Source organism: Poromitra crassiceps (genome assembly GCF_964638095.1).
Source record: "Poromitra crassiceps genome assembly, chromosome: 27".
Taxonomy (NCBI): Eukaryota; Metazoa; Chordata; class Actinopteri; order Beryciformes; family Melamphaidae; genus Poromitra; species Poromitra crassiceps.
The window spans coordinates 5,825,464-5,844,302 of record NC_139650.1 but is presented as its reverse complement, the minus strand read 5'-3'; the positions used below and the strand labels follow the sequence as shown (position 1 = coordinate 5,844,302).

The 18,839-nt window shown below is 43.7% G+C and overlaps 3 protein-coding genes across 4 annotated transcripts in view; 2 read left to right on the top strand and 1 right to left on the bottom strand.

The window, feature by feature from the left end:
- Positions 1-1,257: 1,257 nt before the first annotated feature.
- On the top strand, positions 1,258-5,058 carry blcap (bladder cancer associated protein; the record flags this gene model as incomplete). Its single annotated transcript, XM_083661911.1, has 2 exons — positions 1,258-1,330; positions 4,608-5,058. Exon 2 carries the CDS (start codon positions 4,795-4,797, stop codon positions 5,056-5,058), a length of 264 nt encoding a protein of 87 aa, XP_083518037.1. The 5' UTR covers positions 1,258-1,330; positions 4,608-4,794.
- Positions 5,059-8,238: 3,180 nt separating this feature from the next.
- mrps33 (mitochondrial ribosomal protein S33) lies at positions 8,239-11,563 on the top strand. 2 transcript variants are annotated; one of them, XM_083661908.1, is made up of 3 exons: positions 8,239-8,268; positions 9,577-9,793; positions 10,430-11,563. In XM_083661908.1, the coding sequence occupies exons 2-3, from the start codon at positions 9,579-9,581 to the stop codon at positions 10,533-10,535; spliced, it is 321 nt and encodes a 106-aa protein (XP_083518034.1). In that variant the 5' UTR covers positions 8,239-8,268; positions 9,577-9,578; the 3' UTR covers positions 10,536-11,563. The 2 variants fall into 2 exon arrangements, with proteins under 2 accessions (XP_083518034.1, XP_083518033.1); XM_083661907.1 differs by having other exon boundaries at positions 8,242-8,418.
- A 3,458-nt stretch (positions 11,564-15,021) lies between these two features.
- Positions 15,022-18,839, bottom strand: part of ripor3 (RIPOR family member 3) — a gene marked incomplete at its 5' end in the record, with an annotated part of 39,586 nt that continues 35,768 nt past the window's right edge. The window contains 4 exons of the mRNA XM_083661979.1: positions 15,022-15,226; positions 15,390-15,480; positions 15,683-15,766; positions 17,652-17,854. Of these exons, the coding sequence (XP_083518105.1) occupies positions 15,126-15,226; positions 15,390-15,480; positions 15,683-15,766; positions 17,652-17,854 (479 nt within the window). The 3' untranslated portion in view covers positions 15,022-15,125. The remainder of the gene's footprint in view (positions 15,227-15,389; positions 15,481-15,682; positions 15,767-17,651; positions 17,855-18,839) is intronic.

Sequence of the window (18,839 nt, the reverse complement as noted above, 5' to 3'; positions counted from 1 at the left end):
TTCAATAGTGTTGGAATGGCTGCTGTATATACCTTGTTAACTAGCATGTAGCTGCCAGCACTGCAACAAGCACCGATATAACACAACGTACAGCTTCATTCGCTTTTTGTCCTTAACCAGAATGAAAGATTCTGATGAAGACTGATTCCGTTGCTTTACATTATAGAAACACACAGAAAGCTTACATAATGTAGCCTAGTTGTTTTCCACATTAAAGGTTGATCATTTCTTGTGGCCTATCCACTGGTCAATAACATGCTTCCTTTTCAGATATTCAAATGGATTTCACATCTCTATCAAGGTTTTTCAGGATCTGACAGCAGCCCAGAGAGTTTGCATTTGTTAGCAATTCTAGTGCAAGTCAATGGGAATTTAAAATGTTTTATTTCAGGTGCGGCTAAAGTGCAATGACCTTCTGTATAAGGGTAACAAGTTTAGTTTATTTTTTAAACCATGTTATTGTCCTATGATTTGTGTTTTATTTATTCATCCAAGCTATTACATTTCAGTTCCGTTTCATTTTGTAACTTAATTTTATAGATTTCTGTATTTCTGTTTGTTTACATGCATATTTTATCAGATATTCTCCCACTGTTTTGGTTGTCTGTGTAATAAGTTAAATGTGAGAAATAAAGTTTGCAGAAAATGTGATTTCTTGTGTCTTGGAATTAAAATGTATTTAAATAAGATATGAATGAATGCTGCATCATAGTTCATTATGTTTAGGCCAGGTTTAATCAAGTTTTAGCTACAACTTAAAACATAGGCTACATAGGCCTCTTGTCTGAAACTGTTGGGTGGACTAGACTAGAGTATAGTTCTCTATTTTTCATTCTTTTTGGTTTTTAAATGTTGCTTTCAAATCAGTTTAGTATTTTTTTCCATAGAGGATTTGCTGGTTTCAGTTTCGTTTTTATTGTTTAAAAAGGTTTGTTATGATGATGATGATTGTAGTTGTTGTTGTTGTTAAACAACAGCAATGACGACAACAATGCTAATAATAATTTAATACTATAATTAGATGAGGGGTTTGGCACATAATTGTTCAACTGTGCATGCATAACATTTATTTTTATTATTTCTTTGTATTTCCTAGACTAAAAGTAAATTTGACCTTGTTCTACATACTCCGGTACAGTAGGTGGTACCTAAAGTTGGTATTGCAATCCACCAAAAACAACAAAGAAGAAAAATAAGCAACATGCTAACTTAGCAGCTAGCAGCAGGCCAGCAGCTAGACGCTAGTAGCTAGCGTTACGCAGTCGTTGTGGGACAGCAATGAGGTTGGCCGCCAGTGCTGTCTACTGAGAATGAGACCGACAGACGCCAGGTTTGGCTGCATTACTGCAATTAATATCAAAACACTAGCTCCAGCTGTTTAGTGTGGTAACGTGACGTGTTACTTAACTTTGGTTGCTAACGTTAGCTGTATTATTTGCGATGGTTGCACACAACTCCGGGGTCGCCAAACCTTTTGTTGCTTGTTGTCAAGCTAACCTAGCTAGCGGTTAGCGTTAAAAAGGGGGGATGATGTGACACCAAACGCCATTCAAAAATCGGCCAGTTCTATTCTGGTATTTTCGTCATAATTTAATATGCTGCCGCCGGTCAGCATTCCAATACATTTCCACTACAGTATATAAGATACAATATTAAAAAAAACTTCACACTGCTCTCTGCCGCCTTACCACGATGATTTTAATTTTAGGCGCATCCATTCTAAGTGGTGACATTCTGTTGTAATAAGTGCATTTTGGTGTTTTGGATGCACGCCGAATTGAAGAGAGGCTTTTACGAATTCTAAAAAGACCCTGAGTCATGTTAAAGATGTATGTAAGGTTACGTTTTACTGACATGCAAGGACACGTTATTATCAGATGTTTGAATAGAGTTTGGCGTGACGTTCGCGCCACGACTCGGCTAATGTTGCCCAGCTAACTTAACTTATTACGTAGCTAACTTAAATAACATAACGTTATTACCATTGTTATTCTATAACGTTGTGCCAGTAGCTGCCACCGAGTGAACAATTATAGTCTTAAGGTTTGTTAACTTAACGATGCAAGCTGACTAACGCTAACCTAGCTAGTTGACGTTAACAAACGCTACGTTAGCAAACATGATGATTGACTGGCAGTCACGGAATGCTACGAGGCAAGCAGCTGTCACTGACAGTAAGGTAAACTGCTCGTGTGTCCTTTAGCCGACGGCAGCTAACGTTAGCTGGCTTATTTTGTTGACACGATTATGGTCAGTGCGGATTCAGATATATCGTATAACGTTAATTGAGCTCAGTAGAAGTTAACCCCATTGATTTAACGCTACATGGCTAACCAAGTAACTTTAGGTCATCAAACGCGTAACGTTATTTATAGGGTTGCTAAAACTGTAGCTTGCTGCCTGGCTAAATGGTAGCTACGAGTCTGGGCCATTTTTAAAATTAGGTTAATATTTAATGTACTTTTCATTTGGTTCAACCAAAATGTGTCCACATTTTTATGGCTGGGGCAATGATTGTTCATGTGTGTCGTGTATTATAATAGCATGCATTCTGTAGCTGTCATAAGTTTACACAGGTAAAAGAGTCTATCATCTTTTACATTTCTCAGATAACTTGGATGTCAGGTGAAGACGACACTTTTAATGCCATGCATCTCATGTCAGCTTTCAGAATTCTTACAGTTTCTTCTATTGAAGCTAATATGTATGTCTAAACTTTAAAGGGTGTGTTTAAATACGTGACAACAATATCACAATACCCATTTCTCCAACTCAGCTTGGCACAGTTGGTTACATCACTTGGTTAGTTACATCAGATCTTATGTATTGGTGAAAGGTCTGTGTGCAACTTCTGTCTAGCATGCAGTCACTCTTGAGCTGCTGTGAATAACTAGACTACCGTAAATTCCGGACTATAAGACGCACCGGTGTATAAGCCGCGGGACCAAAATTGACTATTTTTTTCTTCTATAAGCCGCACCGGACTATAAGCCGCGGGTGTTTTGATGTTTAATTACCATATGAAAGGGTTCGTGCACAGAGAGGAATGTCGGGAAAGAGATCGCTGTTTGGGGAAGCTCCCATTTATTAACATTTCAACAAAACAAAACAAAAGTCAGGTCACTAATCCCCAGACAAAATCACACAACAATAGGCTACCGTATATGTGCAGCAAACCTGTAACCAGAGAAGTCAAGTCACTAATCCTCGTCTTCCTCTTCTTCCTGCGTACTGAAACCACCAAAGTCCTCATCTTCAGTGTCGGAAACGAACAGGTTCAGGGTGGCTTCGTCAACCACTCTCCTCTCTCCTTCAGGTGCCATGGCACGAGTCCGATACCTCACGAGTCCGACACCTCACGAGTCCGAAAAAAGAGGCTAACTTCCCCCAGACCCTAACCCAAAACCTAACCTCTCCCACCCCCACGCCTAAACCTAACATCCCCCAGACCCTAACCCAAAACCTAACCTCTCCCACCCCCACGCCTAAACCTAACCTCCCCCAGACCCTAACCCAAAACCATGAGGTGTCGGACTCGTGAGGTATCGGACTCGTGAGGTATCGGACTAGGGGGCAGTCCCCGTGGCGTCATCCTCTTCATCCCGCAGCAGTCCAGCGTTTTGGAACCCGTTGGTAATTGTGGATGTTTTCACACTCCTATAATATTCCGTGATCTTCCTTTGTGTGAATTCGCCGAAGTTTGTGATTTTCTCCTGATAGTCGGGAGGGAGTTGTTCAGTAGTTCTCCCCCGGACGGACAGTCCCTTTTGCCCAGGTTACGCGCGGCTGCTCTGTTTGATCGGCGGCTGCTCTCTTTTAATGCGAGATTGACTGCTTTCAACTTGAAAGCTGCCTCGTGTGAATTTCTGGTACCTTCCCCATGGTAAGTGAGAGTGTTGCTTCTACTGCTCGTCTTGTTGTGAATATTCCTTGATCTTCCTTTGTGTGAATTCGCCGAAGTTTGTGATTTTCTCCTGGTAGTCGGGGGAGGGAGTTGTTGCCCGAGTGGCCGTTTGCTTACCGTAATTACCATATGTAAGTGGTCACGCACAGAGGGGATTGTCGGGAAGAGATGGCTGTTTGAGGAAGCTCCCATTTACCGTATTACAACATTTCAACAAAACAACATAACACAACACCACCGTTGTTTATTTTTACAGTGCACACAGTGTCCGCGGTGTGGTGAAAAGAGGGCAAGAGAGGAAATTAAAACAGAAGTGGATTTATAGTTAGAAAGAGTGCTAAAAAAGAGAGATTTTTTTTTTTTTTTTTTTTTTTTTCTGAAAAAATCCATAGATAAGACGCACCGTTATATAAGCCGCAGGGGCCAAAAAACGGGAAAAAAGCCGCGGCTTATAGTCCGGAATTTACGGTACTCATAAATAGTCAGTGTTTCACAGCTTTTATTTTTTGTGTTCCAGGAATGGTACAAATTGCTACACAGGAACACTGTGCTCACCATTGTATTTTTGAGCAATTTCACTGTCTTTATCTATTAGCAGTTCTACTATATATAAGAAGTGTTTTCGGCCTGACTTTGTCCACAATGTGATATCCTCTGGAATTGTCGCTGATGTTTCCTCTCCTGTGTCCTCTGTTGTCCATAGAGCTGACCTGATGGAAACAACAACATCCAGCTGTTTCACCCTGTTCCTGCGACATCACAGCTCCATCGGATAGAAGGACGCCTCCACCCTGCCCCGCCCCCCCCGAGCCCATCTCTCAACCAGCCCCCGCTCCCTACAAACAAACGCACCATCACTGCCACCTTACCGCGACCCACAAAAAGAGACAATGTACTGCCTACAGTGGCTGCTTCCAGTCCTGCTCATCCCCAAGCCGCTGAACCCGGCGCTGTGGTTCAACCACTCCATGTTCATGGGCTTCTACCTGCTCAGCTTCCTGCTGGAGAGGAAGCCCTGCACCATCTGTGCCTTAGTCTTCCTGGCCGCCCTCTTCCTCATCTGCTACAGCTGCTGGGGCAACTGCTTCCTCTACCACTGCCAGGACGCTGCGCTGCCCGACGCCGCCCATGACCCGGCCATCGTCGGGACCTAGGGGGGAGGGAGAGGGGAGGGAGGGAGGGAGGGATATCGGTGGGCAGGGAAGGGAGGGAGAATTGGGGAGTTGTTGTCGAAGGGAACTGCCAATGCTGTAAGGTGGGATGGGCTAGACTTGGGTGGCAGGTTGCGGAGGAGAGAGGGGTGAGAAGGCGGTGTTGAAGGACTATTGGAGGGGAATACCGCCATGCTGTAAGAGGGAGGTAGGAGTATTTTGCTATGCTGTAAAGCTGGAGCTGAGCTGTCGGAGGTGAAGGGGGAAGCAGTGTTGGAGGAGACATTATGGGCACTTTATGTAACTGAGGAAGGGGAAAGGGGCATGTTTGTCCCTCATCTGTTAGAGCGGCCGGGAAAACATCCTCCAACGCCACACAGGAGACATCATTCAACAAGCGATCAGCAAAACAAACTTCACCAGTTTTGGGGGTCGTCAGTGAGGCAGTAATTCGAGATCTCCACCACATGCAGGTTTGGATCCAGTAGCAGTCCTTGCAAGACAAGCTGCAAGGGATACAACGCAGTACAATGGAGAAGAGCTGTTGAAGGAGAAGGCTGTGTGTGTGACCCTATCAACCTTCTGCAGTGTCCCTTTGACAAGAACCATCAGATGATCCAGGCCTAACGCCTCCCTTACCCACCCGATCCAGTGCAAGAAGAACCATCTGCAACTGGCCAGTGAAATGAAAACCTGTCCATTTAATGGCCAAGCATGGGCTGATATGCCACACTTCCACCTGTGCGGACAGAAGATCCGTGAGCACTTAAGACTACGTAGAGGGGCAATATATATGCCCGGTTCCTGTCAGTACCTGGACAAACCCCAACAACAACACCAGTGAAGACTCAGAAGAAAAGCAACCCCCCTTCCCCACCCCATCTGCCCAATGTTTAAGTGACCCATGCAGAGTCATAAAGAAAGAGTTTGGACGTTACATGTTTCACTGGCAGCCATGTTGGCTCCTCAGAGCCACTCCATGACAGTTCAACTTTGCTTTCTCCTCCAGCTGGTTTTAAGAGTATCGGCATCTTGCCGTTTGCGATGTGCGAGGACAGTGTTACACGTTTGCTGAAAACACCCTTTTTGCTTTGGGTTTTCTAGCTCTAGAGAAATGGCAGCAACCCACAGTCCAACATGATGAAGCTCTTATCTGACTGTGCACAGTGGCTCTGCGGATAGAATCCGGCCCGTAACAAGGAGAGCACACTGACACTGGACAATCAATAACTATGCTGTGAATAAGTCCCCCAACACAGACGCTGTCGTAATGCTGAGAAACACTCTCCTGTCCTGGTCGTTGGTGATGAGTCCCCTTATTGCAGCTGCCTGACTCGTTCCTCCGCCCCTCTTCCTCGTCTCCTCGTTTTGGAGTGAATGTCCCCAGCGTTCAGATGTTTTTTTTCTTATGCATGGGTTGCCTTTAGAAATTCTTTTCATATGTTCATTCACATGTATTTTAAGTAATTAAAATGAAATGCTGAAAGTTTCCAAAGGGTAGAAAAATCTTGTTTGTTTGAGTGTGTGAGAAGGTTTGTGTGTACATGGGATAGGTGCGACTCGGTGTTTTTGTGTGGCGACATGCTGAACAGTGTAAAACGTGGTGATACACAAGGTAATGTGTTCACACACGGCAATGGGAAAACAAAGAATACTTAAACGCTGGGTCAAATTCTAAATGCCCCCAGACAGTAAGAAGTTAATTTGTAATCGAAACGGTAATGCTGCAGTAAGTAAAGTTTCCCTGTGTATCACTGCCTTAAGTGTTATGTTTAGCTGTCAGACAGGCTAAGACGTTTCTGCTGGATACCTGTTGGTGTGTGTGAGTCAGTGTGTGTGGGTAGCCTCCTGTTGCAGTTCTGAACTTGTTCTGCTATATGATTGCTTTGGTTTTAATTTAAATAAAGGTTCTTCCTCAACGTATTGAAACTGGTGTCAAAGTCAGTCTTTTATCAGGAACAGGTTCCCACAGGTCCCTGAAATCCTTGAAACTATGAATTTGCAGGGGGGGGGGGGTCAAGGGTCAAGGCCTTAAATGTTTTTGAAACTAGACAGACGGGTCATTGAAAGTGCTTCAATTCATATATTTTGTGCAAGAATATAAATGAAGTTATTTGAATATTTTGTTTTACTTAACGTGTAAGCACAGTTGAGAAGTGTTAACACGTTCAAGCCTCTTTATAATTGTCTGTGAGCTGTGCATTTTTTTTAAACTGAAACAAGTACAGATGGAAAGAGCATATAGCTCATGTTTTGGAGCACACACAAAACAAGGAGAGTAATAAAATGGCAAATTGTAGAGTGCAGGGCTAAAAACAAAACAAATCGATGATAGACTGAAATGGTTTTCAGATTGAGCATGTAATCAAATGTTTCCTCCCAGAACTATTTTTTTTTATTGTTCAGTTCGTCCTTGATGGTATTCTAAAACGGAAAGGGAAATCACTCACGTAGTTAGTGCAAATGTATATAAATTTAGTGCTGCATATCACCTTTCCTTACCAGAAACTCTTAAGATACTGTAAGATGATAAGATATACGCTCTTGGTGTGCTTTCCTAATGGGGGTTTATGACAGCCACTCTCATGATATGAGATACAAGGGGCAGATGGCTTACTCTGACCCTTGTGCGGACAACTGCACCATTCCCATTTAGTAGCCATGGCCCAGTTGCACAAAGCACTTTAGGTTAAGATTTCCCTCAATCCTCAATAATTGCCCATTGTAAGAAAAAACAATGCTGAGACATGTTTTGCTGTCAGCTTCTGTCCTAGTCTGCTCTCTCTATCTCGCTCTCACACACACACAATATTGTGCAAATATTCATCAATATGTATGCAGTATGGAATAACAATAATAATAATTTAACTAATAAAACAATAAAAAGAAAGAGTAGAGTAGAAGCATCTACATGATAATCCCATATTTTTTTTGCCACATAAAGAAAACATTGTTAGGAGATTTTAGTAGAAAAAGACAAGCAATATATTTAGATTAATTTAGAATTACATTATTTTTTTTAATCCTGTTTTTAGGAATGGACTTTTTATCGTTGCTGCATAATAAACGGAACTTTGTGTAAAAACATTGCACTCTCCGACTTCTTAAGAGTCACGGACTTCCTGTCAGTAGCAGATTTCCAGATGACCAATGATATTTTCGGGAAATGTGTCATGTGATCAACTGTGAGGTCAGGCTGGCGTGTGTGTGAAGGTTAGCTCGCTATCTTCATCATACTGGAAATAAACCAACATCTCCAATTAAACACCAGGAGTAAACAAACGTGGTATTATTCTAGGATGAAACGGTGATTTCTGGTTCATAACCGGCTTACTAGGCTCTCTGTGGGACGTAGCCTCGCAGGTAAGCCACTGAAAGCTGTATGTAGCCTATCATTCATTTTACAAAGCTGCATAAACGCACAGCTTAATAAATGCCTTTGTTTTGTCATGCCTTGTCAGGGACGTCAAAACCATGAACTAACGCTATGCTAAAGTCCCTGTTTTTAATATTGTTTAGGCTAGCACAAAAACGAGTGCCAAAGTCACTCCCTCTTCTGGGTCGGGCATACGAACCAAGGAATTTCATCCGCCATTTATTTTTCCATAGGCATTTCGTAAAATGCGTATAAAAATAGTTTTACTTGGTCAAACTGATATTTTAAAATCTGTTTTTTTATGTTTGGGTCCAAGTGAAATGTTATATGGACATGGTCACTCCTGATTATAAATAGATTTAATCAATCATTTAGACAGATAAGAGACTTTGAAAGTCTTGTAAGCCATCAGTCCTGTAACTTCTGAATACATGCACTTATTATTAAGTTATTAATTATTATTTATTATTATCCAATAGCCCAACGTCAATTCAAATCTTGCATGATCATATAGAGAGGCAAAGTGACCGCCTACTTCCTGCTTCAGCACTGTACCAGAGATTTTCATCCGCCATTTATTTTCCCATAGACATTTCGTAAAATGCTTATACAAATAGTTGTACTTGTTCAAACCAAACCGTACAGATATATTTAGAAACAGGAGAGATCGCATAACATTTCACTGGGACCAAAACGTAAAAGGTTTTGGTCCGAGTGAAATGTTCTATGGTCTTTTCCGATTATAGCGTTAGCTGAACCGTTTGGTTCGACGAAGTAAAACTATTTTATAAGCATTTTACGAAAAGTCTATGGGAAAATAAATAGCAGATGAAAATCTCTGGTACAGCGCTGAAGCAGGAAGTGACGTTCCACTTTGCCTCTCTATACAGTCTCTTATTGATGTCCCCATCACTCTGTTGCATTGACTGTTGATGTGGTCGAAATAATTACTGAAGATATTCTGTACATTTACTTTTTAAAGAATAGTCGAATATTCGTATTGGACTGTCGAATTCGATTCGACTGGCAGAATGCTGAGTCGCGGACAGCCCTAACAGGGCATTTGTCCATTGCTGGACAGGCTGCTTAAATATTGTTTTGGTCATAGCTGGATCAAAACCCTCACCTCATTCTCTGTTTTCCAGTCATGGCCGGTCTGTCCACCTACGCAGTCCGCATGGCCAGGCTGAGCGCGCGGATCTTCGGGGACGTCGTGCGCCCGACGGACTCCAAGTCCATGAAGGTGGTCCAGCTCTTCAAGGAGCCTCCAATGGCCCAGAAGAAGGAGGTGTATGACTGGTACCCGCAGCATAAGATCTACTACGCCATGACCCAAAAGCTGAGGTTCATGGGACTATTCAGGTATTTTAAGGAGCTCATCATCAGCTACTTTCTCATGTTGACACAGATTTCCATTTGTGCCAAAAAGGCAGACGTTTTTTATCAGCAGTGTTATGATGTATTCGCCCAATGTTGTTATTTTATTAAATATCAAATATCAGATTCCTCCCTAACCACCACGGTTACAGAAAATATCAAAACAAAAGAAAAAAAAATTACTTTCGGTGCTGCTAATAACTAAAATAGTATGGGTGTAACAACGCATTATGTAATAACACTGCATTATTATGTAATAATTTGATTAAATGTAATACATTTTCACTTCATCATTATGTAATAGAGCTCAACAGGCATGTGACTTTTCGTTACGTAATTTGCCCCAGAAGTAAGTTTCTCCATAGACATTTCCATAAATCCAAATATAACGAGTTTTAAGGCTCGAACCAAGCCAACAAGTCCTCCAGAGAATCTTGAGTGACCATAAAACACTCGGTTTAAGTGAAATTATTTTAATTCTAAAGTCTAATTTTCAAGCTTGCAGCGTGCTGCACTCGAGCAGCCAGGCATGAAGTCAATGCAAGTTGTGAGCGGGGGCAGAAAAGAAAAGGTCTAAATGGTTTGAATCGTACAGCTTCTAACGGTAACATCTCTCCTCAGAGACGAGCATGAAGACTTCAAGGAGGAGATGCGTCGCCTGAGGAAACTGCGAGGCAAAGGCAAACCAAAGAAGGGCGAAGGAAAGCGAGCTACCAAGAAAAAATGAGACGGACGATTGTTTGGTAGCTGTGCTGTACTGAAGTCAATGGTGGCTGGTTTTCTCTCTGGAAATGTTTTGATTCAAATGTAGAATGTTCAAATGTCAGACATAAAATACAAATACATCCACATGGAATGAGCCAATCCTTCAGGCCATGAGCTCAGGAGAGCTCCACGTATCTTGTCCTCTGGACTTGGACAAACGGCCGATGCCACGCAGTTCTGTATCTCACTGTCTATCTCACAGAGACTGAGGAAGTCCTGATCTTTGACCTCACAGGAGTGTCTGGAGTTGTGCTGGCAGCCTCCCTGTGTGTTTATATGGACAAACTTCACCTGTGTTTCAACTGGCACGAGGAGGAGATGACATAATCTTCATTTTTTTGGGATTAACTATTCCTTTCAGCTTTCCACTGATCCAAATCATCTTCACTGTCAGTTCCCATCATGAGTTCTTTAAAGCCCCAATCAGTAAGATTTTTGACATTTTTTACTGTAATATAACAGCTATTTACTCACAGGACATGGTAGATTGACTTTTAATAGGGAGACCCTCGTCTTTATTTATCCCACACCGCCCTCCATTGGCCAGCACTGGGACTAAGCAGTTTGCTGTCAGCGTCCCGTGTCAATAAAATAGAAAAAAGAAAACCATGCGCGCATGTGCTGTACAGCGGAAGCGCTGTGTTCATGAAAACGAGGAAGTAACTCGATTCGGATTTGCTACGAAAATGATGTTTCACGGAACTATGGATTATTATTTCATCACGTGGTGAGTACCCGATGTCACAACATGTACATAGAGCTTCTGGCGCTGTATTTTGTTGACTTTGAATGGCGATATCGTTATCGATACTAATGCACGCAGAGGGCGCAGTTGGAAATCTTACTGAATGGGGCTTTAAAGGCAGGGCAATGTAAAGAAGAGAAATACCAAGAAAGAAAATGTCATGATTTACAATGCAAAAAAAAAAATATATATATACTGTATTTTATATTCTGTAAACCAAACAGATATTAAATATATGATGTTACAGTATTTGGCATTTGAATTGTGATGTAGCATTAGGGCCGCTTGCTGGCTGTTTGCGGTACTGCATACTACTTTACATCAATCTTTCCTCTTATAACCGATACAGGCAGGAGAGAGAGAGGACAGGGAGAGAGAGGGCAAGGCAGGAGAGAGAAGAGAGAGGACAAGGCAAGAGAGAGGACAGGGAGAGAGAGGACAAGGCAAGGCAGGAGAGAGGACTTCAAGGCAGGAGAGAGGACAAGGCAAGAGAGAGGACAAGGCAAGGCAGGAGAGAGGACTTCAAGGCAGGAGAGAGGACAAGGCAAGAGAGAGAGGACAAGGCAAGGCAGGAGAGAGGACAAGGCAAGAGAGAGAGGACAAGGCAAGGCAGGAGAGAGGACTTCAAGGCAGGAGAGAGGACACGGCAGGAGAGAGAGGACTTCAAGGCAGGAGAGAGGACAAGGCAAGAGAGAGGACAAGGCAAGGCAGGAGAGAGAGGACAAGGCAGGAGAGAGAGGACAAGGCAAGAGAGAGAGGGCAAGGCAGGAGAGAGGACAAGTCAGGAGAGAGAGGACAAGGCAAGGCAAGAGAGAGGACAAGGCAAGGCAGGAGAGAGGACAGGGAGAACAACCAGTCCACCACCATCCATAGTCTGACCGCCCCACTCCCTTTGCTCAGCCCCCTGTCCTTCCTTGTAACTCCCTGTCTCCCTTCCCGTCCTCCAACAAAATTCCCTCCTCTGCCATCTACCTATGTATCTCCCGGCCTCCTTCCTCTCACCCTGTTTGCACTCAACCACTCTACTACCATCTCTGCAGGGACTGACCCGCAGAGGAGAGAGGGGAGCAGGCACAGTCCCTGCAGAGATGGTGAGAGTGGTTGAGTGAGAACACGGTGAAGGAGGGAGGCCGGGAGATGGCAGGGGAGGGGGAGGGAGAGCAGGGTGAAGGAAGGAGGCCAGGAGATGGCAGGGGAGGGTGGGGGGGATGGGATGAGGGGGGCCAGGAGATGGCAGAGGAGGGAGGGGGGCCAGGAGATGGCAGGGTGAAGGAAGGAAGCCAGGAGATGGCAGAGGGGAGAGCAGGGTGAAGGAAGGAAGTCAGGAGACGGCGGATGAGGGAGGGAGGGGTGGGGAGACGACTTCAAATCCCCTGCAGGAATCGAACCTGCACTTCTCCGCATACAATGCGGTTGTTAAGGTGACCGCCTTAACCCCTAGACCATCCGCCTAGGTAACTTACAATGGATCCCTAGGCAGTTTTGTTATGGCTTTCCCAATGAAAGACTTGAAAAGGTTTTAGTGTCCGTACCGGGATTCAAACCACAAACCTTTGGGTTGGAAGGCATGGTCTTTCACCACAGGACTACAGCCCAGCTCAAACACACAGAACATGCAGCAAGTCAAATAGATGTGGTTAAGATTAGGGTTTTCTTAACCACGACCATACCCTAACCCAATTGATATGGGTATAATTGAAATTTGTTTTCAATTATTAATATTATTTTCACATTTACTAATCATTAGCCACTCTATTCAGGAATTGACTGACTAATCAGCAACTATCTAATGATTAACTAATATATTCACGAACTGACATGTATTAAAAGCTGTTCTGTCATTTATCCACACAGGGCAGGCATGTCACTTTTAAACAAGCATCCACACAAGGCTAATGTTTTATTACAAATCTGTAAAAGGCAATACACAACACAATGATATGTACACTAACACTGAATATTGTATACATTTCATACTGGCAAAAATGTTATGCAGAATACGCTCATTTTATAAATAGTTCTTATAAATATTGTTTTACATGATATATTACAAAGCACATGCCCCTGGCAGTCTGTTGGAAGAGATGGGACATGCACTGCCAGGGACTTAAACACAATGGAGAGGGACAACACTGGCGTTAGCAGGGAGATGAAATAACTGGCTAAAAAAAATATATATTTTTCCAATTACTAATAGCTTCGTTCAGACCACTTGGGACTTGACTTGAGACTAGTGTCTATAGTCGTACAAGTTTCTTGCTGTGGGCCATATCACGTACACGTACACACACACACACTTCGTGCTGTGCATGATTCAGCATGACTTGACATTTTCTCGGTGTCACATGGGCTAAATGTCTTTTATAAACCTCTCTTCCTTCTCTTTCCTTCCGCCCTCCTTTCTTAAAATCTGCCTTTTTCATGGCAGCCATTTTGTGTCTAAAAGGCAGGAAGTAACGGGTGCAGGCAAAACATTAATGGGGGCCCCCAGCACTTGAACACCAAATGGATTGCAAGTTTGAAACCCTCAATGCTCATTCATGTTCTGCTTGCACCTGTGTTACTTCCTGCCTTTTAGACACAAAATGGCTGCTGTGAAAAAGGTCGGTCTGTTTACATGACTTGGGATTCCTCCCTCCATCTTTTCTTCCTTCATTACCCCCTTTCCTTTGTGTTTTTCCTTCCTATGGCTTTAAAAAATCATTACTAGGCTTCCCACTTAACAGTAGTGGCAAAATTAGGCTAACAAATGTATTTAAAAAAAAAAGTTTTAATTATATATTTTAATGTATATCATTGTCTTTTATGTCCAGCATTTTGCTGTCTTATTCTATGTGAAGCACTTTGTAACTTTGACTCTGACTAATGTTTGGTTCCCATGCCTTCTGTGCTGACCTCCAAAACGGACTCTAAATAGCCCAGTCAGAGGGGTCTCAGGTCAGTTTCACCACAGCCAAATACATTCTGTGGTGAGTGAATGCGTCCTCGGGTCAGGTCCTTCCTCCCAGCCCCTTTGCTGGGAGAGTCTGGCTGCAACAGTGGCAAGCGAGACGAGGTCCTTCCCAATCTGCGGTTCAGCCAGCAGGAGGCGGCACGTGTCCCTGTCCGGGCGACGAGAACTTGGTCGAGGTAACTCTGAGAGATTGACAATTATTGCCTTGAGCAAGGGTGGGGAAACTGGGAGGAAATCCCTGAGGATCGGAGACAGAGAGAGAGCGCTGTATGGAAAATAATGTATCCGGAAATATGAAGTCTTTGTCGTACATTAGTCTGAACTGCCCTCCTGCAATGACTCCGGAAATTCACAAACCTCAAACAAATCACAACTCATTTATGCAGATTCCCACCTAAGTAAATCCAGGCTTAACGCAGGTCTGTGAAGCTGTAGCTATGTGACTTCCTGACGACAACATAACAATCCACATGTGGTGGTGGGAAGGGGGGTTGTACAATGAAAGTGGCAGCAGTGAAAGCAGCCACAGGTAGATTTCTTTTAGATTTTGACCAGCTGGTTGGCTGGTAGATTAGTTTCCACTGTGGGTGTGCAGTCGGCAGCTCTAGCAAATGCCCAGCAGAGGGAGCACTTGTTCCACTTTCTAAAGTCTCTCTAAAGACTCTGTAGGTTAGAGTTAGGGCTGGACAGAGGGAGCGGATGTTAGGAAAGTGCCATGCCCCTGCAGCATCCTCCACAGCGCAGGTCCTTCAACTTCCTCAGCTTCTGTCTGGACTGAGTCTCAGCCTGGGAGTCAGGACCACCCAGACTCTTTACTGGAAGTCGGGTCAGAAACAGGCCCACGGGCCGGCCTCCTATAGAATGGTGATCTCAGTGTCTTGGTTCTGGTAGGCCTCCTCCTGCATCTCAGTGTACAGCTGGTCCATCCTCTGGAAGGCCAGGTAACCCTTCTTACCTGGAGACACAGAGGGACAGAGAGGGGGGGGAGGGGCATGAGGGAGGGAGGGGATAAAATAAAGTGTGTGTGTGTGTGTGTGTGTGTGTGTGTGTGTGTGTGTGTGTGTGTGTGTGTGTGTGTGTGTGTGTGTGTGTGTGAATGACTGAATGAACGTACGTACCAAAGGAGAGCACAGTCTCTCTGGCAGCGCTGCGAAGATCCTCATCTGCTGACCGCCACAACTCTGCTATCTGGTCCACGCTCTCTGTCGCCTGACACACACACACACACACACACACACACACACACACACACACACACACACACACACACACACACATTAGTCAGACAAAAATAACAGGCAGTTGATAATGTGTGTGTGTGTGTGTGTGTGTGTGTGTGTGTGTGTGTGTGTGTGTGTGTGTGTGTGTGTTTGTGTGTGTGTGCGTGTGTGTGTGTGTGTGTGAGACTCACCCTCAGGCACTTGAGAGCCAGACAGGCAGCGTGTTGGATCTGTACATCAGTCTGTTTCAGACTCTCTGTGTAATACACTATAGCCTGGAGAGGGGGGAAGATATGACTTATACTGCTGTAATAGCTGCAGCATTGCATTTATTTACACAAGGAGAAACCCTGAGAGAGGAGCTGTTATTTACAGGTAGAAATAAAATATAAATGGGCAATAAGAAATAATAGCTATTAGAACACAGCTCTCTTGAATACTCGATTCTGATTGGTCAATCAACAAGATTCACCGGTCATTATTTCTCGACAACCGACCGCTGCTCTGCCACACCTGGATTAATCAGTTGATAAGAGCCTTTTGTCTGCAGACGCTACTAATTAGGCCAACCAGTTGCAGCTGTGGTGTCTTGTGTAGCCAATTACGAATGAAACCGCTTTGTGTTGAAAACGCTATAAAAAAATCTATTTGAATAATTATTTTTGTCAGATTATTGAATGATTTAGTTGTAGGCCGTGTTCTAAGCGGGATAATGGATACTGAGCCGGTGATTACTGGAAATAATGACCTTCAGGTGAATGATTAAGCCCTCCGCTGCGCGTCGGGCTCAATCTTCACCTGTCGGTCATTATTTCCACAGTAATCACCGGCTCAGTATACATTATCCCTTACATATACAATGAATACATACGTGAATATACCACCAACACCTACACTGCCAGTCAAAAGTTTGGACACATTTTTCTTGATCTTTACTTTCCCCTAGCCTGGTAAACCAGCCAGTCACGTGAACTGACATTTCATTTCGTTCTACCAGACCTTCTTCTGGTCTGAAGCCTTCACAACAGTGTTTGCAGTGGGTGAAGGTTGAGCAGGTGTACTTGCCTCGACAGACAACTCCTTCAGCCAATCAGCATTGGATCCAATCAAACCCAAATCCACTGGATTGGAGAACGGCAAAAACATATTTTCCGCCGAGAGAAGCTCTGCTGTTGCATACTCCTGTACTTGTTTAATTGTTGTTATTGAGTCTATTTCTGAAATAACCGCACTTTATGGCTGTTTAAACTTGACGAACGTTGACATTAGTCCTCGAGGCGGACCGGCAAGGAGGCAGCCATTATTGTTTTGCTAGCGGTGTTCCTGATTGGCCGGTTACGATGTCAACTATGAGGCGGGTCGCTGATTGGCTAGAACGCTTTGCAATTTCTGCAAACACCCTCCCAGGGCTGGAGGCCAGATGGTCTGGTAGAACGAAATGAAATGTGAGTTCACGAGACCGGCTGGTTTACCAGGCTAACTTTCCCCCACATTTTAGAATAATAGTAAAGACATCAAAACTATGAAATAACACATGTGGAATTATGCAGTGATCAAAACAGTGTTAAATTAATCAAAGCTATCTTATATTTTACATCTGCCATTACCAACCTGTGAGCCGGGGCCCACTGGTGGTCATGTAAGTAGGCCACCAAATCATTTGCAAAACATTATGATCTTTGTGGAAAAAAGTAATCATTATTATTAATGTGCGTGAGAATGTTTTTCTCCATTGTTGAATGATACCGTTATTTAATTTGTAATGAATTACTGTATTTGTTAATTAGCCTATTGCAGACAGCCCCCTCACTTTTAGTTTATGTGTGGTGTGGTGCTGATGGGCAGCTCCTTCTATCGTTAAAATAAAAAGTGGTTTGAGAACACATTATTTGGCCTCTGTACTGATGCAGAGATGTGGGCCATGAACATTTTTTTGAGATGTTCAAGTGGGTCACGAGTCAGAAAACGTTGGGAACCGCAGGTTTAGATTCTTTAAAGTAGCTGCTCTTTGCCTTGATGGAACATCAAAGGCTTTGGAAAGAAATTCATACATAGGATCAACTTCCCCGTTTATATTTGAAACACAGATCATCCAATCAGGTGTGTCCAGACGTTTGATTGGTGGTGTACCTGCACATACACCTTGTCACATGACGGTACCTTGCTCCTGAAGGCCTTGCAGCCCGCGGCTCTGCTGAGGCAGCTGGCTGCAGCCTTGCACACTTTGTGGTTGGAGTCGAGCTGCAGAGCAGCCAGAGTCTGCAGCGTGCTGCGCAGGGGGAGGAGCTCCGTCAGGCCGCGCCCCCTCAGCTTCTTCAAGGCCCGCCTCCTTTTGGGGCTGCTCAGGGCCGATACGATGTACACTGAAACACACCAATAATAACGACAAACGCTTGTTTAACATGTGTCTGATATCGGAGCTCACACAAGCAAACAGGGGTCATGTGTAAAGAGCAGACTTGTGTTATTTATCGCAAACTCAAACATTAATGTGAGACAGATTTCTACCAAATATCATTCATAGCATTTGTTTGAACAAAATAAGACCAATTCACATGAAATAAGAAGCGAGTGGGACAGCAGCAAAGAATAGGAGTATCATATAACAATAAAATAAATAATAATATTCAAGCTTAAAGTTATAATGTCCTCTCCATGCTAATACACATTTCTACACACACACCTACATGGCGTAGAAATAATTATTGCTATGTTGACCATCAACAGATTAGTATTTACAGTTTTCATACTTGGATTTACAGCATTGTAACATACAGTAGATAGCATGTTTAACAACACATTACATTTTATGTAGACTTTCTGGCACTGCACTGTATTTTCTTATGTTGCAAACTCCACCCAGCAGCTGCTCAGAGCAAATGCCAAGATTTATTTTCAGATTTTATTTGACCCAGATCTGATAGAGACCAGAGGCAGTGTTGAGTTTTGTAGTTGTGTGTGTGTGTGTGTGTGTGTGTGTGTGTGTGTGTGTGTGTGCGTGTGCGTGCGTGTGTGTGTGTCTGTGTGTCTGTGTGTGCGTGTGTGTGTGTGTCTTTGTGCGTGTGTGCGCACGCGGGCACTTTCAGCCATATTTTAGCAATAAGTTGAACCATGTGGTTTGTTGAAACATATTTAAGGAGAGCTATGCCCCTTACAGCTGGGGCTGGGGACTGTGAGGAGAACACACACACACGCACACGCACACACACACACACACACACACACGCACACGCACACACACACACACACGCACACACACACACACGTACACACACACACACACACACACACACGTACACGCACACGCACACACACACACGCACACACGCGCACACGCGCACACACACA